This window comes from Carcharodon carcharias, chromosome 18, assembly GCF_017639515.1.
Source record: "Carcharodon carcharias isolate sCarCar2 chromosome 18, sCarCar2.pri, whole genome shotgun sequence".
In the NCBI taxonomy this organism is placed as follows: Eukaryota; Metazoa; Chordata; class Chondrichthyes; order Lamniformes; family Lamnidae; genus Carcharodon; species Carcharodon carcharias.
In genome coordinates, this window is record NC_054484.1 from 35,849,828 (window position 1) to 35,867,632 (window position 17,805).

The following is a 17,805-nucleotide window of genomic DNA, read 5'->3' on the forward strand; positions in this document are numbered from 1 at the left end:
GACTCTTGTAAATCATTCTCCACATCTTTGTGTTGGTCTCAGTGCTCCTGCATGCATGCTGCTCTCTTAGGTGCGACAGCTAGTCCACTCTGCTGCATGTCTGTTGGTCACACTCCATCGCCACTTCCTGGTTCACATCAAGCCTGCCTCTGGCTGTCGCTCATTCACTTGACTGTGGCACCCTGGATGGTCACCCACGCCATTCACCAGTAATATCGGCCCTGCTCATATGAACTTTCAAGTTATTTTGCAGACCCCTTTAGGGGTTCATGGGTCCCAGTTAATGTCATACCCTGGCATTGTAATTGGAATCCAAATGGTCAACACTGATCCTTGTCGGCCATGCGACCTACATGAGCACAAAGGGTCTGCAATCACTTTTGTGGAGCTACCTGACCACAGAAACCTGAGTTGTTATCCAGAAAACAGCCACAATACCTTAATTTTGCTGTTGGCCATAGTGTCTGAAATTTTAGAAGAATTGATATAGTAGGTAATAGCTGTTAGGAGACCAGAGTTAACCTCCAAATGTTTGGTTGCTAATTCTGTTGAGAAATCCTTTAACGGCCAAGAAATGCTTAGGTTTTTAAGTCAAAATCTATTTTTCGTCTTCCACTCCTTCCTATGAGAGAAATGTTCTATACAGCTTTGGCGTTATGAAAGAATGTAGTCAAAAAGGGCAACAATTCATTTACGGTACTTGTAATGCTATCTCCCAGATATGACAATTCCAAATTTAATTTTGTGTTGTGTTTGGGTGTCACAAGAAATGTGTTCAAAAATGAGGGATGTACTTTTGCTTTCCTCTTTATTCCTTATTTATAGCCAGGTAAATTGGTCAGCAACTTCCTGCCATGCAACTTGGGGACTTCAAGCCCAAATAAAGCCGTGCTTCTTTGCCACATCATGTGCAACAAGACTTTGAGTCTTTCAGCATCATAAGGAATGATGTTGACCATATTTCTGCTGTACCATTGTGAACAATTAGTCTGCTTTTCGTCACCACTACAAGTTGCTCTTTAATGCAAGCTGCAGCTCTTTAAGCTGCTGTTTCACTAGATTTCTCTCGTGGTTAAGGGTACTCATGGCCAAACTCTCTGGACCAGTTTTTCTTGTGCCAGTAATCTGTCAAAATTACACATTGCAAAAATGACCCATTTAAGTTGTCTGCCCAGGCTAAAGCATGGGCCAGCACAACCCCATTTTAGACAGAATTGCACAATCCAGTTGAAGATATTACAATTTGTTCAAAGTGTATGGATTTCCCAAATCAGAATGAATTAGGTGATTACGCATTTGTTATGTCCAAACTTGTAGTAGAGAATTAGATACTATGTCACATAAGTTAGTTTATTATATTGCCATGGACAATATATATTTGCTTTTTCAACAGTTCTTTACATATATCAATGGTTGTGCTGTAATATCTAAGAAATACGTGTTTCCATTCTACAGTCTTTTTGCATAATTTGACTTAAGAATTTAACTAGATTCTGTCCTATGGAAAGTCCCTAAAATGGTGAAGAATTCTGTGAAAGGCTTTTTTTTAAGATTAAGACTGTTAATGAATTCATTCCAAGAATTCCATGAGGGAAGTGCTTTGTTTTCAATGTAATTTTCATAATTACAATAGATCATTCTCATCGAGTAATACCAATGTGCATTTCAGAGACCCCTTGAGAACCACAATTCAAGAATTTCATTTTTGGTTCTGTGTTTCCAGTTTAATAGTGATCCATTTTCTAACAAAGTAAATAGCTAATTTTGGTTTCCTATCAGGATTTGAGGTGACAGGCAAAATGTGGTAAAATTACGACAAAAATAATTAATAATTTATGGCTGCTTTAGAAAAAGAAATAAAATATTTAATGCATGTGTTTTTCTGTTATGGTTGCCATCATTGTCCCTCAGCCAATGTCCTTAACTTCCAATTGTGAATAGTTTTTGTTAGAACAATGTTACGAGCGGTCCCCGGCGAGGTGCCCCAACTTGATATGGTCCTACATGAGATACCCTAAATTGTTAACTTCCTGAACAGGACCCCCATTTTTTTTTGCTTCTGGTTGAGGAGGAATGAGTTGGCTCACCTTCTTTATTCAACCCCCTCGATTGATCACAACAAAGTTTAATTTAAAGGGGATCCCTTCCCTCATGGACACCTTTTCCCAGTCCAAATATATATATTTTTTAGAAGGAGCCAACTTAACCAGGCTTTCTTGAGTCAAAGAAAGAGTAAGCTTATTAGTTGCTAAAAACCTGAGAAAAAATAATATATAATGCAACACATATATGCACAGATCAGAAATGCGAAGTTGAGTCCAAAAATAAAAGTTAAGAAGATGTATGAATCAGTCTTTGGCCTGTTCGTGAGGAGGAAATGGTGAAACATTGTGGCTAGGTCGGGTGATTCTGGTAGAGCTGACTTTGGCAGTTGAGCAGTTGGTTTGGAAACAATTTCTTCTGCAGGTTAGCTGAAGAAGTTAACCTGTTTCCTTTTTGACTATGGCTTTGCTGACTTGCCTCTAGCCAGAGAGATTGACTTTTACCTGCAAGCTGCAGGGATGTCTAGTTGTATGTTCTTCTGCTGTGACCTTCACAGCACACCAGAACTAGAACAGACAGATCAGGTTGGCAGCTGGCTTTTTAACCTATTTCCATGTGTATTCCTGGAAGGGGAAAAACCAACCATGCCTTTCGCCCAGAATCTGCTTTCTTTCAACTCAGACCATTTCTACATTCTGAGATATAACTCAACAGGAGATGGTTTCTGCTGAGATGTGGTAACTTGTCTCCATTGTCTCTGCAGCCACAGAAGAAAAAAAATCAGTCTTTTGCATTGCATTCCTTCCTTTTAAGTGTCCCTGTCTGAGGTGGGACTTGACACCTTTTAAGGTGTGACATTCCATGTTCTGTTTAGACTAGTCAGTCAAGTAAAATTCACATAGGAATTTTCCAGAAAGTGGTTACTTTACATTCTCAGCCAACTTTTGCCTGTATGTCTTTTTTTAAAAAAAATACATGACTTCCTTAAAAAATTCAATGTGTCTGTAAGTAATTCGGGCTGTGATCCGCTATCATGACAACAATTAGGAGTTGTATTGGGATTAATGGTCAGTGTAATTGATGCTTAATTATGTTGTGATTATATAAACTGCATATGGTTACATTATTAACATACTTCAGCTTTTATGTTTTTTGGAAAATGTGTTTTGTGATGCACTTCGTAACAGCAAAAAAGATATTAAAAATATTTTGCATTTCTCTCGAGGTGAAAAAAAATGGGATTTTCCCCCCCAAACCCTTTGGGGGGAGTTTTCCATACCCGTCCGCTGCCGGGATCTTCCCCTCCTGCCGCAAGTCAATGGACTTCTAGCTATGGCGCCACCTCGCCCGCGATGGGGCCAGAAAATCCTGGCCTTTGTCCTTAAAAAGAGCAAAATACCCCTTAAACTATTTCTTTGTGAAGTTAAGAATGCGTCCTCTTTTCTTTATGAATCAGAAATGAAAGAATAATAAGTGCATGTGAGAGAGCCACCTTGTACATGTTTTCACATGGGTGACCATGGACCCATTGGTGGGATTGTGAGATCATTAGTTTTCTGCCCATCTAAAGTTGGGCATACTGCGCTTTAGCATTATAGTCCATGTTCTGTAGCTGACTTACTAGCATTTGTGTTCCTATTTAACTTTTTTGGGGGGGAGGTGGTTTGGAGGAGAAAATGCCAGCAGTGCCAACATGGTTTCCTGTTGGATAATTTTATGTAAATTAGGACCAGGGATTTTGGGAGAGTTGTTTGCCGACATTCCAGAATAAAGAACAAATTATAATACAGTATATTTAATCACGTTCCTGCTGCTTTAGCACTGAAAATTCATGTGCATATTTATAAATCGTGATCTTGAGACCCCAAGAGATTTATTACTATATGATGTAACATAACCAGGTTCAAATCGCAAAGGCTGAGCTCTTAACAGATATAAATTTTGCCTATACCAAATATGCCGTTTTTGTTACAAATGTGTATGACACTGTTGATAATTCAGTGAAGTTTTTTTTATTTTTGTAATAGTAAATGGGCAGCCACGACCGTTGGAGTCTAATCAAGTTAAATATCTTCGCCGGGAACTTATAGAACTTCGGAATAAGGTGAATCGACTGCTGGATAGCCTGGAGCCACCCAGCGAACCAGGTCTTTCTGCTAACATCCCTGAAAATGGTACGTAGGATTTATTGGCCTTGCTTTTGTACTCCTCTTAAACATCTGTTGTGCCGATGTCTATAACCTACAATCCACGTGTTTTGTAAACTCAGTACTTTGTTCATTTTCTTTTCACTGAGTACATTAACACAAGCTTTATGGAAATCTGAAGAATTTCATGGTTTTTGTGCACATTTGTACTGTAATTCCCAGATGGACAATAGGTACATAATGACTTTAACATTCTGTGTAAAATAACAATTGCAGGAGAGGATTTTGGTGCCCTAGGGAGGTATCCAGATTCATTTAAAAAAAAGCTTGCCAATCCACTTGGTTCACTGTTTCTTGCTGTTCTAACTTCTTCCCCTGATAAAATAATAAAGTCTGAACTGTTGGATGTGCAATTAACTTTACAAGTAAACAGTTTTATAGATGCAGTACATAAGATTTTATTCTTAATAGATTATATGCATGTTCAGGATACATTCCAGCATATACTGAGGCTGATTTTATATGTTATTTCACGCCCACCCCCACCCCTCAAATCACAGTATAACCGGTACTGTTTTACCAAGTCTGAGGAAACCTTCAGACAGGTGTTTTGAAAAATAAGTCTCTGCAGTAATGTTTTTGTTGGAATGAAAAGTTATCTGAAATGGCCATGGTTAAACTGAGGATTTTTTTGCTGCAGCTTATAGTAGTCATCCTTTCAGAACGATGCTCTTCTACCCCAAAGTACTTAGATTTCACCAGCTGCATTATAAAACACAAAACCTATTTAATTTGTCTATTTTTTAAGCAGCAGAGGTAAAATATCTATGCAGCTGAAAATCTTACCAGCCTAAGCATTGTAATACAACCAGAATGTGCAGCGTGTATAATTTTGTATTTATTTTAAGCTTAAATTTAATCAATTTTTTTCTTTATTTTCATCCTTTTCCACTTCCACTTGTCCTGAAGGTATAATTAAATAACCAAAATACAATTTGCTTAAAATAAGAGTGTGCTTCTGATCAACCCCCATGATTCTGAGGAAATGACATTGTAAGTATGCTGTAGGAAATACTACAGTATGGTGTACCTAGCCTTCCAAAAAGTTTTTGACTAAAGTTCACACGAAAGGGTTGTTACTGGAGCTTAAAGGAGTGCGACTTCAAGGTATGATTAAGAAATCAGCACAAGGATCTTCCGACTAGGCACTTTACAGCCTCCCGGACTGAATATTGAGTTCAACAATTTTAGATCATGAACTCTCTCCTCCATTCCCACCCCCTTTCCAATCCCCCCCTTTTTTTCGCCAATAATTTCTATAGATTTTTCTTTTCCCACCTATTTCCATTATTTTTAAATGTATTTCCATCCATTGTTTTATCTCTACCGTTTAGCCTATTTCGATCCCTTCCCTTCACCCCACCCCCACTAAGGCTATCTGTACCTTGCTTGTCCTGCTTTCTACCCTTAATTAGCACATTCCTTAGATAATATCACCACCTTCAACACCTCTTTGTCCTTTTGTCTTTGACATCTTTTGGCTATCTCCATCTATCACTGGCCCTCTATCCAGCTCTAACCACCTCCCCCTCCCAAACCAGCTTATATTTCACCTCTTCTATTTTTACTTAGTTCTGTTGAAGAGTCATACAAACTCGAAACGTTAACTGTTTTCCTCTCCGCAAATGCTGCCAGACCTGCTGAGTTTTTTCAGGTATTTTTATTTTTGTTTTGTGATAGGAAAGTAGCATTTAGTTATCACTGGAGTAATGTTGGAATGGGGAACAGTGCTGTCTGCGGTGCCTCCATGAATGTTGTTATGGCCACTATCGTTTCTAATTTATATTACTGACATTGAGCCAGAAACTTACTAATAATGCAGAGCAAGTTAAAGCTGAGAAAGAGGCCATTGACCTCCCAAGAAAGCAAATGGGTGGACTGGTGCTAGATAAAATTTAGTACAGGCAAGTGCAAAAATTGCACCCTGGGTTGGGTGGGGGAGGGTGGTGGTGCATGTTGGAAAGCTGATTGTTATAAGTGCTGTATAATTGGTGCCTAAATAGAAAAGGGGAGAAGCTCAAACTTGATTGATGAATTTTAGCAGACTTAGCATGCCCAGTCAATATGGACTATGCCCATTGTAATTTAGAAGAATGAGAAGTGACCTTATTGAAACATAAGATCCTGAGGATAGGGTAGATACCAGGAGATTGTTTCCACTTGTGGGAGAGACTAGAACTAGAGGACATAGCTTAAGGATAAAAGGTCTACCATTTAAGATGGAGATGAGAATTTTTTTCTCTGAGGTTGTTAGTATGTGGAATTCTCTCCCCCAAAAAGCAGTGGAGGCTGTATTATTGGAATTTATTCAAGGCAGAGTTAGCCAGATTATTGATCAGCAAGGGCATCATGGGTTATGTGGGACAGATGACAAAGTGGAGCTGAGACCACAACCAGATCAGCCCTGATCTTAAGCCCTCTATTCCAGTCACTGTGAGGTGCAATTCAGCAAACCACATCAAATGCTAAATTATATTGCAAAAACAATATGGTGCAAATCCAGCTAAAAATTCTACACTACTGTGGTTACTCAGACAAATAGGACACATTGAAAGCCAGCTGGCGGTGCAGCGCCAGCCACTGATTCCAGATAATTGTGTTCTGATGGGGGCCTGGCAGAACTTTTAATTAAGATTCCTCTTGCCTGGATGGGTGTCTAGTATGCAACCACAAGCAGATACTTATACATAGGGGAATGGGAGTGACACAGGAAAGAGTGAAGGAAGCCAGAATGACCCCTTTAATTCACCATCCCTGCATGTACCTTTCCCATGGGTAAAGTTTGGGAGATGTTAAAATTGGCCTGATATTTCAAATTAACCTGTGTCACAGGACAAAGGGATCATAGACTAAGACTAGTAAAAGGAACAGTGAGAACTAATACCTGCAAGTTCTACAAATAAGTAGTGGATTTGTTAGGCTACTGGAGGGAAAAAAAATTGGATGATATAATATAATTTAATGGCTTGATATCAAGAAATGGCTGAAGGCACTGGGTACAGGCTCTGGGCTTTGGCAACATCCTGGTAATAGTACTGAAAACTTGTGCTCCAGCACTAGCTATGTCTCTAGCCAAGCTGTTCCAGTACAGCTACAACACTGTAATTTACCCAACAATGTGGAGAATTATTGAGGAATGTCCTGTCCGCAAAAATCAGGACAAATCCATCAGTCTCCCTCAATCATCAGCAAAGTGATGGAAGGTGTTTGTGACAGTGCTGTTAAGCAGCACTTAACTTAAAGCAGAAATAACCTACTCACTGATGCTCAGTTTGGGTGCTGCTGGGGCCACTAGATTCCTGACCTCATTAAGCCTTGGTCTAAATGTGGACAAAAGAGTTGAACTCAAGAGGTGAGGTGAAAGTGACTGCCCTTAACATCAAGGCAGCATTTGACAGAGTGTGGCATCAAGGAGCCCTGGCAAAATTGAAATCCATAGGAACCAGTGGAAAAACACTCCACTGGTTAGAGTCATACCAAGCACAAAGGTTAATGGTTGTGGTTTTTCAGGCCAATCATCTCAGTCCCAGGACATCACTGCAGGAGTTCCTCAGGGTGGTGTCCTAGACCCAACCACCTTCAGCTGCTTCATCAGTGACCTTCCCTCTACCATAAAGTCAGAAGTGGGGATGTCCGCTGATGATTGCATAATGTTCAGTACCATTTACAGCTCCTCAGGTACTGAAGTAGTCCGTGTCCAGATGTAGCTAAGACCTGTACGACATTCAGGCTTGGGCTGAAAAGTGGCTAGTAACATTCATGCCACACAAGTGCCAGGCAATGACCATTTCCAGCAACATGATATTCAGTGACATTACCATTGCGGAACCCCACTATCAACATCCTTGGGGTTACCGTTGACAGAAAACTGAACTGGAGCAGCTGCAAAAATACTGTGGCTACAAGGGCTGGTCAGGGCTGGGAATTCTGTGGTGTGTAACTTGCCTCCTGACTCCCCAAATCTTGTTGACCATCTGCAAGTCAAGAGTGTGATGGAATATTCTCCACTTACCTGCATGAGTGTCCACCAACACTCAAGCATCCAGGACAAAGCAGTTTGCTTGATCGGCACACCATCCACTAACTGCAACCTTCATTCCCTCCACCATTAACACACACTGGCTGCAGCGTGTATCATATAAAAGATGTGTTGCAGCAGTACACCAGTGCTTCTTCAAAAGCACCTTCAAAACCCTCTACTACCTAGAAGGGCAAAGGCAGCAGATGCATGGTAACACCACCACCTGCAAATTCGCCTCCAAGAAAACACCATCCTGACTTGGAACTATATCACCATTTCTTCACTGTCACTGCATCAAAATCCTGGAACTCCCTTACAGCACTGTGGGTATATCTGCACCACATAGATTGTAGTGGTTCAAGAAGCCACCTTCTCAAGGGCAATATGGTTTAGGCAACAAACATTGGCCTTATCTGCGATGTCCACATCCCATGAAAGAATAAGAAAGTAGCTGCATCCTTTTGGGATGAAGATACCCTCCATTGTATTGTGTGGCAGTACCACCATGCTAAGTGGGGCAGATTTTGAACCGATCTAGCAACTCAAGACTGGGGAACCATGAGGTGCTGTAGGCCATCAGCAGCAGCAGAATTGTGCTTGACCACAATCTGTAACATCATGGGCCAGCATATCCCCTACTCTACCATCACCACTAAGCCAAGAGATCAACTTTGCTTTGATGAAGAGCGCAGGGTGCATAACAGGAGCAGCAACCAATGGCTCAGACCTAAGTTCCCTAAGTTCTGCAGTCCTGCCACATCCACTCGCAAATGGTGGTGGGCAATTAAACAACTCCGTGGAGACAACTCAGTGGAGGAGAATGCTTCACAAATATCCCCATCCCCCCTCGATGATGGAGGAGCCCAGCACATCAGTGCAAAAGATAAAGCTGAAGCATTTGCTACAATCTTCAGCCAGAAGTGCTGAGTAGATGAACCATCTTGGCCTCCTCCGGAGGCCCCCAGCATCACAAATGTCAGTCTTCAGCCAATTCAGTTCACCATGCGTGCTGTCAAAGAATGGCAGAGGGCACTGGATACTGCAAAGGCTATGGGCCCTGACAACATTCCAGCAACAGTACATAAGACTTGTGCTCCAGAACTTGCCAAGTTGTTTCAGTACAGCAACAACACTGGCATCTACCCAGCAATGTGGAAAATTGCACAGATATGTCCTGTACACACAAAACAGGACACATCCAGCCTGGCCAATTATCACCCCATCAATCTACACTCAATCATCAGTAAAGTGATGGGGTGATCAGCAGTTTTATCAAGCGGCATTGGCATAGCAATAACCTCACTGACGCTCAGTTTGGGTTCCGCCAGGGCCACTCAGCTCCTGACCTCATAGCAGCCATGGTTCAACTGTGGACAAAAGAGCTGAACTCCTGAGGTGAGGTGAAAGTGAATGCCCTTGACTTCAAGGAAACATTTGACTGAGGTGTGGCATCAAGGAGCCCTAGCAAAACTGGAGTCAATAAGAATCAGGGGGAAAGCTCACCGCTGGTTGGAGTCACAAAGGAAGATGGTGCAGCTGTTGGAGGTCAATCATCTCAGTTCCAGGGCATCACTACAGGAGTTTCTCAGGGTAGTGTCCTAGATCCAACCATCTTCAGGTGCTTCATCAATGACCTTTCTTCCATCATAAGGTCAGAAGTGGGATGTTCACTGCAACGTTCAGCACCATTCGCGACTCCTCAGATACTGAAGTGGTCTATGTCGAGATGTAGCAAGACCTGGACAATATCCTCGTTTCGGCTGACAAGTGGCAAGTAACATTCGCACCACACAAGTGCCAGGCAATGACCTCCTCCAACAAGAGAAAATCTAACCATCACCCCACGACATTAAATGGCATTATCATTGCTGGATCCCCCACTGTCAACATCCTGGAGGTTTCCATTGACCAGAAACTGAACTAGACTAGCCATATAAATACTGTGGCTACAACAGCAGGTCTGAAGCTGCAATGAGTAACTCACCTCCTTACTCCCCAAAGCCTGTCCACCATCCACCATGCACCAGGCCTGCAATCAGGAGTATGATGGAATACTCCCCACTTGTCTGAATGAGTGCAGCTCCCATAGCACTCATTGACTGGCACCCCATCCACAAACATTCACTCCCTCCACCACCGACACACAGTGACAGCGGTGTGTACCATTTACAAGATGCACTGCAGGAACTCACGAAGCCTCCTTAGACAGCACCTTCCAAACCCATGACCACTACCATCTAGAAGGACAAGAACAGCAGATAGATGGGAACACCACCATTTGGAAATTCCCCTCCAAGCTACTGACCATTCTGACTTGAAAATATATTGCCGGTTCCTTCACTGTCACTGGGTCAAAATCCTGGAACTCCCTCCTGAACAGCACTGTAGGTGTACCTACATCACATGGACTGCAGCGGTTCAAGAAGGCAGCTCACCACCACCACCTCAAGGGCAATTAGGAATGTGTTATGAAACAATTCAGAAGTCACCATATATCTCCTCCTTTGTCTTGTCATCTGTTTTTATCTGATTATGCTTCCATGACACCCCTTAGTCTTATTTTTCTATGTTAAAGGCAGCATAGAAACATATATTAAGTATTTCTGTTCTGTGAAAGGGACTAAAGATTTTAGAAAATTTACACTTTTAAGGAAGCAATGGTGGGAAGTATGTATGGTGCCGCCCAGCACCAGGGATTGATATTAGGCTCTCTGGCGTAGATCAGTGTCCTGGACTTGGATACAAGGGGTGTAATTTCAAAGTTTGAAGATGGGGCAAAGGTTGGAAGTGTAGAAAATATTGAGGAAGCCTTGTGGTGCAGTAGTAGAATCCCTACCTCTAGGACAGAAGCTCCGGGTTCAAGTCCCACTTAAGGACTTATTGGCCATGGAAGGTGCGTTCGTAACATGGCTAAGTCGGTTGTTTATTAGCCTGTAAATTCTTTCAGGTATGCCTGATGGCAAGCAGTAAGAGCAGGACAGTTTCCGTTTAGCCGTATTGCAGGAGACAATAGCAAACCACTGATTCTTCGGGCATGGTATCTGAAGGAGGAATAAACATTGGTTGTAATTTAGTATTTATTGCTCTAATTCAGTCTTCCAAAAGATTGCTATATAAATAAACATTTTATTTACACCGATCGTGAGAGGCCATTAAGCATCAGTAAATTAGAAATGCTTTTGTGGCTTACCGTAAATAATGCTGAAAAGTAATCTTGTAACCTAGAAAATTGCATTGCTCAACCTTCGCAGCATCCAATTGGAATCTGTAGCACAAGCTGCAGATTGAGAAGAGAAGCATACCTGGTGAAGGGCGCCACATCATGTTTTGTGTGAGGAGCTTGGAGAAGGCCTTTATCTTTACCTAACCGGGTCTGATGAGTTAAATCTTTGCATAGGCTGCAACTCTATTGTATTCTTGTGAAACTTTGTGGTTCATCGTTTTTTAAGGGCTATATTTTGTAACAATGAGGAACAGAGAAGAAGGGCCCTAGAGTAATTGATATTATTTGATATTAAATATCTTCCAAAAGGTTTAATTTAATTTAAAGGGGTAAGTCAGGGCAGGAGAGCTCAAAGCCATGGTGTGCTCATACTGTTCTATGTGGGAAGCCAGGAACATTTTCAGTGCCCAGGGCCTGCATATGTGTGGGAAGTGTCTCCAGCTGCAGCTCCTGAAAGCCTGGGCTTTGGAGCTGGAGCGGTGACTGGGGACACTGTGAAGCATCTGCGAGGTGGAGAGTATCATGAGTAGCACATATAGAGAGATGGTCACACAGCAAGCTAAGAGTCCACAGGCAGGAAGGGAATGGGTGACCAACAGGCAGAGCAGGAGGACCAGGCAGGCAGTGCGAGAATCTCCTGTGGCTATTCCTCTACAAAACAGATATACCGCTTTGGATACTGTTGAGGGGAATGGCCTCTCAGGGGAAAGCAGCAATAACCAAATTTGTTGCACCACGGTTGACTCTGCTGCACAAGTGTGGAGTAAAAAGTGTGGGAATGCAATAGTTATAGGGGATTCAATTGTAAGGGGAATAGATAAGCGTTTTTGTGGCCGCAAACGAGACTCCAGGATGGAATGTTCCACTGGTGCCAGCACTCCCTGGTGCTAGGATCAAGGATGTCTCAGAGTGGCTACAGGACATTCTGAAGGGGGAGGATGAACAGCCAGTGGTTGTGGTACACATTGGTACAAACGACATAGGTAAAAAAAAAAGGGATGAGGCCCTAAAAGTAGAATATAGGGAGTTAAGAAGTAAGTTGAAAAGTAGGACCTCAAAGGTAGTGATCTCAGGATTATGACCAATGCCACGTGCTAGTCAGAATAGAAATAGCAGGATATATCAGAAGAATACGTGGCTGAAGAGATGGTGTGAGGAAGAGGATTTCAGATTCCTGGGACATTGGGACCGGTTCTGGGGGAGGCGGGACCAGTACAAACTGGACGGGTTACACCTGGGCAGGATCGGGACTGATGTCCCAGGGAGAATATTTGCTAGAGTGTTTGGGGAGGGGAATCAGCCCTATGCAAGGAGTCAGAGGAGGGGGAATCAAGGACAAAAACAAAAGACAGAAAGGGCAATAAGAAAAGTGGTAGGCAGAGAAATCAAGGACAAGAATCAAACAGGGCCTCAGAGAAAAATAGTGGGAACAGGACAAGTAATGTTAAAAAGACAAGCCAAGGAGCATTCGCAATAAAGTGGATGAATTAACCATGCAAATAGATGCAAACAGGTATGATATAGTTGGGATTACGGAGACATGGCTGCAGGGTGACCAGGGATGGGAACTGAACATCCAGAGGTATTCAGTATTGAGGAAGGACAGACAAAAAGGAAAAGGCGGTGGAATTGAATTGCTGTTAAAGAGAAAATTAATGGAACAGTGAGGAAAGTTATTAGCTCCGATGATGTGGAATCTGTATGGGTGGAGCTGAGAAGCACTAAGGGGCAAAAAACATTAGTGGGGGCTGTATATAGACCCCCAAACTGTGGTGGTGATGTTGGGAATGGCATTAAACAGGAAATTAGAGACGCATGCAATAAAAGAACACCTATAATTATGGATGACTTTAATCTACAAATAGATTGGGCAAATCAAATTAGTAACAATACTGTCGAGGAGGAACTCCTGGACTGTATACAGGATGGTTTTCTGGACCAATACTTTGAGGAACCAACTAGAGAACAGGCCATCCTAGACTGGGTATTGTGTAATGAGAAAGGAATAATTGGCAATCTAGTTGTGCGAGACCCCTTGGGGATGAGCGACCATAATATGATAGAATTCTTCATCAAGATGGCGAGTGATGTAATTGATTCTGAGACTAGGGTCCTGAATCTTAATATGGAAAACTACAATGGAATGAGGCGCAAGTTGGCTATGATGGATTGGGAAAAGTTATTTAAAGGGGTGACGATGGCAAACATTCAAAGGGTGAATGGGTGAACTGCAACAATTGTTTATTGCTGTCTGGCGCAAAAGTAAAACAGGAAAGGTGGCCAAACCATTGCTTGCAAGGGAAATTAGAGATAATATTAGATCCAAGGAAGAGGCATACAAATTGGCCAGAAATAAACAATAGACCTAAGGATTGGGAGCAGTTTAGAATTCAGCAAAGGAGGAGCAAGGGATTGAAGAAGAAGGGGAAAATAGAGTACAAGAATAAACTTGTGGGGAACATCAAAACTGACTGTAAACGTTTCTGTGGGTATGTGAAGAGAAAAAGATTGGTGAAGTCAAATGTAAGTCGCTTACAGTCAAACAGGGGAAAACAGGGGAATTTATAATGGGGAACAAAGAAATGGCTGACCAACTAAATACACACTTTGGTTCTGTCTTCACATAGGAGGACACAAATAACGTGCCAGAATGTTGGGGAACACTGGATTTAGTGAGAGGGAGGAACTGAAAGAAATCAGTATTAGTAGGGAAATGGTGTTAGGGAAATTGATGGGATTGAAGGCCGATAAATCCCCAGGGCCTGATAATCTACATCCCAGAGTACTTAAGGAAGTGGCCCTAGAAATAGTGGATGCATTGGTGGTCATCTTCCAAGGTTCTATAGACTCTGGAACAGTTCCTACAGATTGGAGGGTAGCTAATGTAACCCCACTATTTAAAAAGGGAGGTAGAGAGAAAACAGGGATTTATAGACCAGTGGGCCTGACGTCGGTAGTGGGGAAAATTCTAGAGTCCATTATAAAAGATTTAATAGCTGAGCATGTGGAAAACAGTGGCAGAATCGGACAGATTCAGCATGGATTTACGAAAGGGAAATCATGCTTGACAAATCTGGAATTTTTTGAGGATGCAACTTGTCGAGTTGATGAGGGCGAGTCAATGGATGTGATTTATTTGGACTTTCAGGCGGCTTTCAACAAAGTCCCACATAAGAGATTAGTGTGTAAAATTAAAGCGCATAGGATTGGGGGTAGTGTACTGAGATGGATAGAAAACTGATTGGCAGACAGGAAACAAAGAGTAGGGACAAACGGGTCTTTTTCCGAGTGGTAGGCAGTGACTAGTGGGGTATTGCAGGGATCGGTGCTGGGACCCCAGTTATTCATAATATATATTAATGATTTAGATGAGGGAATTAAATGTAATATCTCCAAATTTGCAGATGACACAAAGCTGGGTGGGAGGGTGAACTGTGAGGAGGATGCAGAGATGCTTCAGTGTGATTTGGACAAGCTGAGTGAGTGGGCAAATGCTTGGCAGATGCAATATAATGTGGATAAATGAGAGGTTATCCACTTTGGTAGCAAAAACAGGAAGGCAGATTATTACCTGAAAGGCTATAAATTGAGAGAGGGGAATGTGCAATGAGACCTGGGTGTCCTCGTACACCAGTTGCTGAAGGTAAGCATGCAGGTGCAGCAGGTGGTAAAGAAGACAAATGGCATGTTGGCCATCATAGTGAGAGGATTCGAGTACAGGAGCAGGGATGTCTTGCTGCAATTATACAGGGCCTTGGTGAGATCACACCTGGAATATTGTGTGTAGTTTTGGTCCCCTTATCTGAGGAAGGATATTCTTGCTATAGAGGAAGTGCAGTAAAAGTTTACCAGACTGGTTCCTGGGATGGCGGGAATGACATATGAGAAGAGATTGAGTCGGTTAGGATTATACTCGCTGGAGTTCAGAAGAAAGAGGGGGGATCTCATAGAAACCTATAAAATTCTAACAGGACTAGAGAGGGTTGATGCAGGAAGGATGTTCCTGATGGTGGGGGGAGCCCAAAACCTGGGGTCACTGTCTGAGGATACGAGGTAGACCATTTAGGACTGAGATGAGAAATTTCTTCACCTTGAGAGTGCTGAGCCTGTGGAATTTGCGACCACAGAAAGTGGTTGAGGCCAAAACTTTGTATGTTTTTAAGGAGTTAGATATAGCTCTTGGGGCGAAAGGGATCAAAGGATATGGGGAGAAAGCGGGAGCAGGCTATTGAATTGGATGATCAGCCATGATCATAATGAATGGTGGAGCAGGCTCGAAGGGCCAAATGGCCTACTCGTGCTCCTGTTTCTATGTAAACTATACTTGCCCTGTAGTTTTGGAAGTTTTGCCATTCCAAATTGTTTTGGGAATCTTATTCTTGTTTCATTTTTTATCCTATAATAAAATAAGATGATTATTTTGTATTCTAAAGGAAAGACCAAGAAAGTAAATCCTTTAAGAGGAGGAAGGTTTAGAGCATTCTTCATTTAAGAATTACACTTTTGCTAATTTACTTGGTTAAATTTGCCCAACAGCATATACTGCAGTACAGTTTGAATATCCTTTATCCGAAATCCTCAGGGCCGTTTGCGCTTTGGATTTCAGATAATTTTGGTTTTTGGATATCACTTGTAGGACCAGTCCTAGTTACATTACAGTAGCCGAAGCCTAGTCTAGTTATAATCTGAAGTAAACAAAATAGCTAGAAAAGTAAAGTGTGACACCGAATAATAAATATATGGTACCTATAATAAGTTCCCGCCTGTGGAACTATCTGTGGTTCTGCTCGTAGGAGAGGTTCAGAGTGTCGGCGAGGTTCATGTCGATTGCAGACAAACAACTAGACTTCCCACGCTGAAGGTTGGGTGTGGCCGGGGAGGTTTGTGTCGTGTTGGCTCGGGTCGTGTTGGTTTGGGTTGTGTCAGCTCAGGTCAGGGACTTCCTGTGCTGAAGATCGATGAAATTGAAAAGAAGTGCAGTTTTTGGATGTGTTCGGTTTTCGGATTTATGGATGAAGGACGCTTGACCTGTATAATACTGGTGCCAGCTTGGCACATGCATTTATCAAGGCCGCCTTGGTCCATACTAAGCAAACCACTAAATTCTTGCAGCGCTTTGCAGTTTGTTGACCTCAAGGCTGGATATAATGTGCATGTAGGGCATGTTGCAAACCCAGGCTCAGTGTCTACACTCCTACTGGCATACTTCTACTGAAATACAAACACTACTACCAGTTCCCTTAAGGAACGAGTTGAGGCGGTGCTGGATGTTGTCCAAGAATAGCAGTAGGGGCAATCTAGAAGTTTGCTCAACTGCCTACGTTACTGGTGTCTACTTTCTAAAGGAAGGCAGAGTATTTTGATCGTATACATTTTAGTTCAAACGTACTAGGCTAGGATTGCGAGAAAGTCACTCAAAATTTGCATGGTGTCCATTCCCTCCCTGCCCCTTGTACCAGTGGGACCAAAGTAGACATATACAATTTTCAAGATGTTTGGATCCACAAAGTTTTGTTGTTTAAAATTTTTACAGAACTCCCAGGTGGCTAGTAAAATGGTTTTCACAGGATGATGGAAGGCTGGATTTGGCACAGCTCCCCACAGATCTTTCATTTGGCAGAGTGACTTTTGAGACTAATGATTTTTTTCATTACATAGTGAATGTTTTGCAGTCTTTTCTCTGGTTCTGTTATCCAGTTTAACAGTTCATGGGAGATTTCCATTGTTACATGGAATAAAATTTCAAACCTGTTAAAGGTTTAATTTTACCATATCAGGAAAGCCTGCAAACTCAGTTTAAGATTGGAGCCCAGTGTCCAGCAATGCATAAAATACTAACGGAAGATTAGTAGTAATGTGTAGCTTTGCAACCTTTTATTTTTTATTTTCAAGTTCCTGTCCATGCCTTCCAATTTTGCCCCCTTCCCATCAACCTATTTTGATTTTCTTCAATTTTATATAAAGTTGCACCTTTTTTTAAAAAGACTGTTGGGAAAAGTGGCTGTGGTCCTGCTATATTTAAATACTTTTATTTTTAATAAGTAGCCAAGACATTCTTTCAGTTCTGTGCTTTGTTACAGATGCAGTTGATGGAAGAGATGGAAAGCCTTTGGCACCTGACTCCACAATTAAGCAGCCAGTTCCTGTTAGTGCGGCCAGCATGTCTGCTTTTGATCCTTTAAAAAATCAAGATGAAATCAACAAGAATGTAATGTCATCATTTGGCCTGACTGAAGACCAGGTTTCGGGTAGGTGTACTGAATTAGATTAGTGCTAATAATTAAAAAAAAAACATTAATTGAAATTCCAAA

General features: G+C 42.0%; 1 protein-coding gene across 2 annotated transcripts in view; it reads left to right on the top strand.

The window, feature by feature from the left end:
* Positions 1 to 17,805, top strand: part of tfg (trafficking from ER to golgi regulator) — a 154,922-nt gene that overhangs the window by 66,499 nt on the left and 70,618 nt on the right. For both annotated transcript variants that reach the window (XM_041211526.1, XM_041211528.1), the window contains 2 exons: positions 4,071 to 4,217; positions 17,575 to 17,742. In XM_041211526.1, coding sequence (XP_041067460.1) covers positions 4,071 to 4,217; positions 17,575 to 17,742 — 315 coding nt within the window. The remainder of the gene's footprint in view (positions 1 to 4,070; positions 4,218 to 17,574; positions 17,743 to 17,805) is intronic.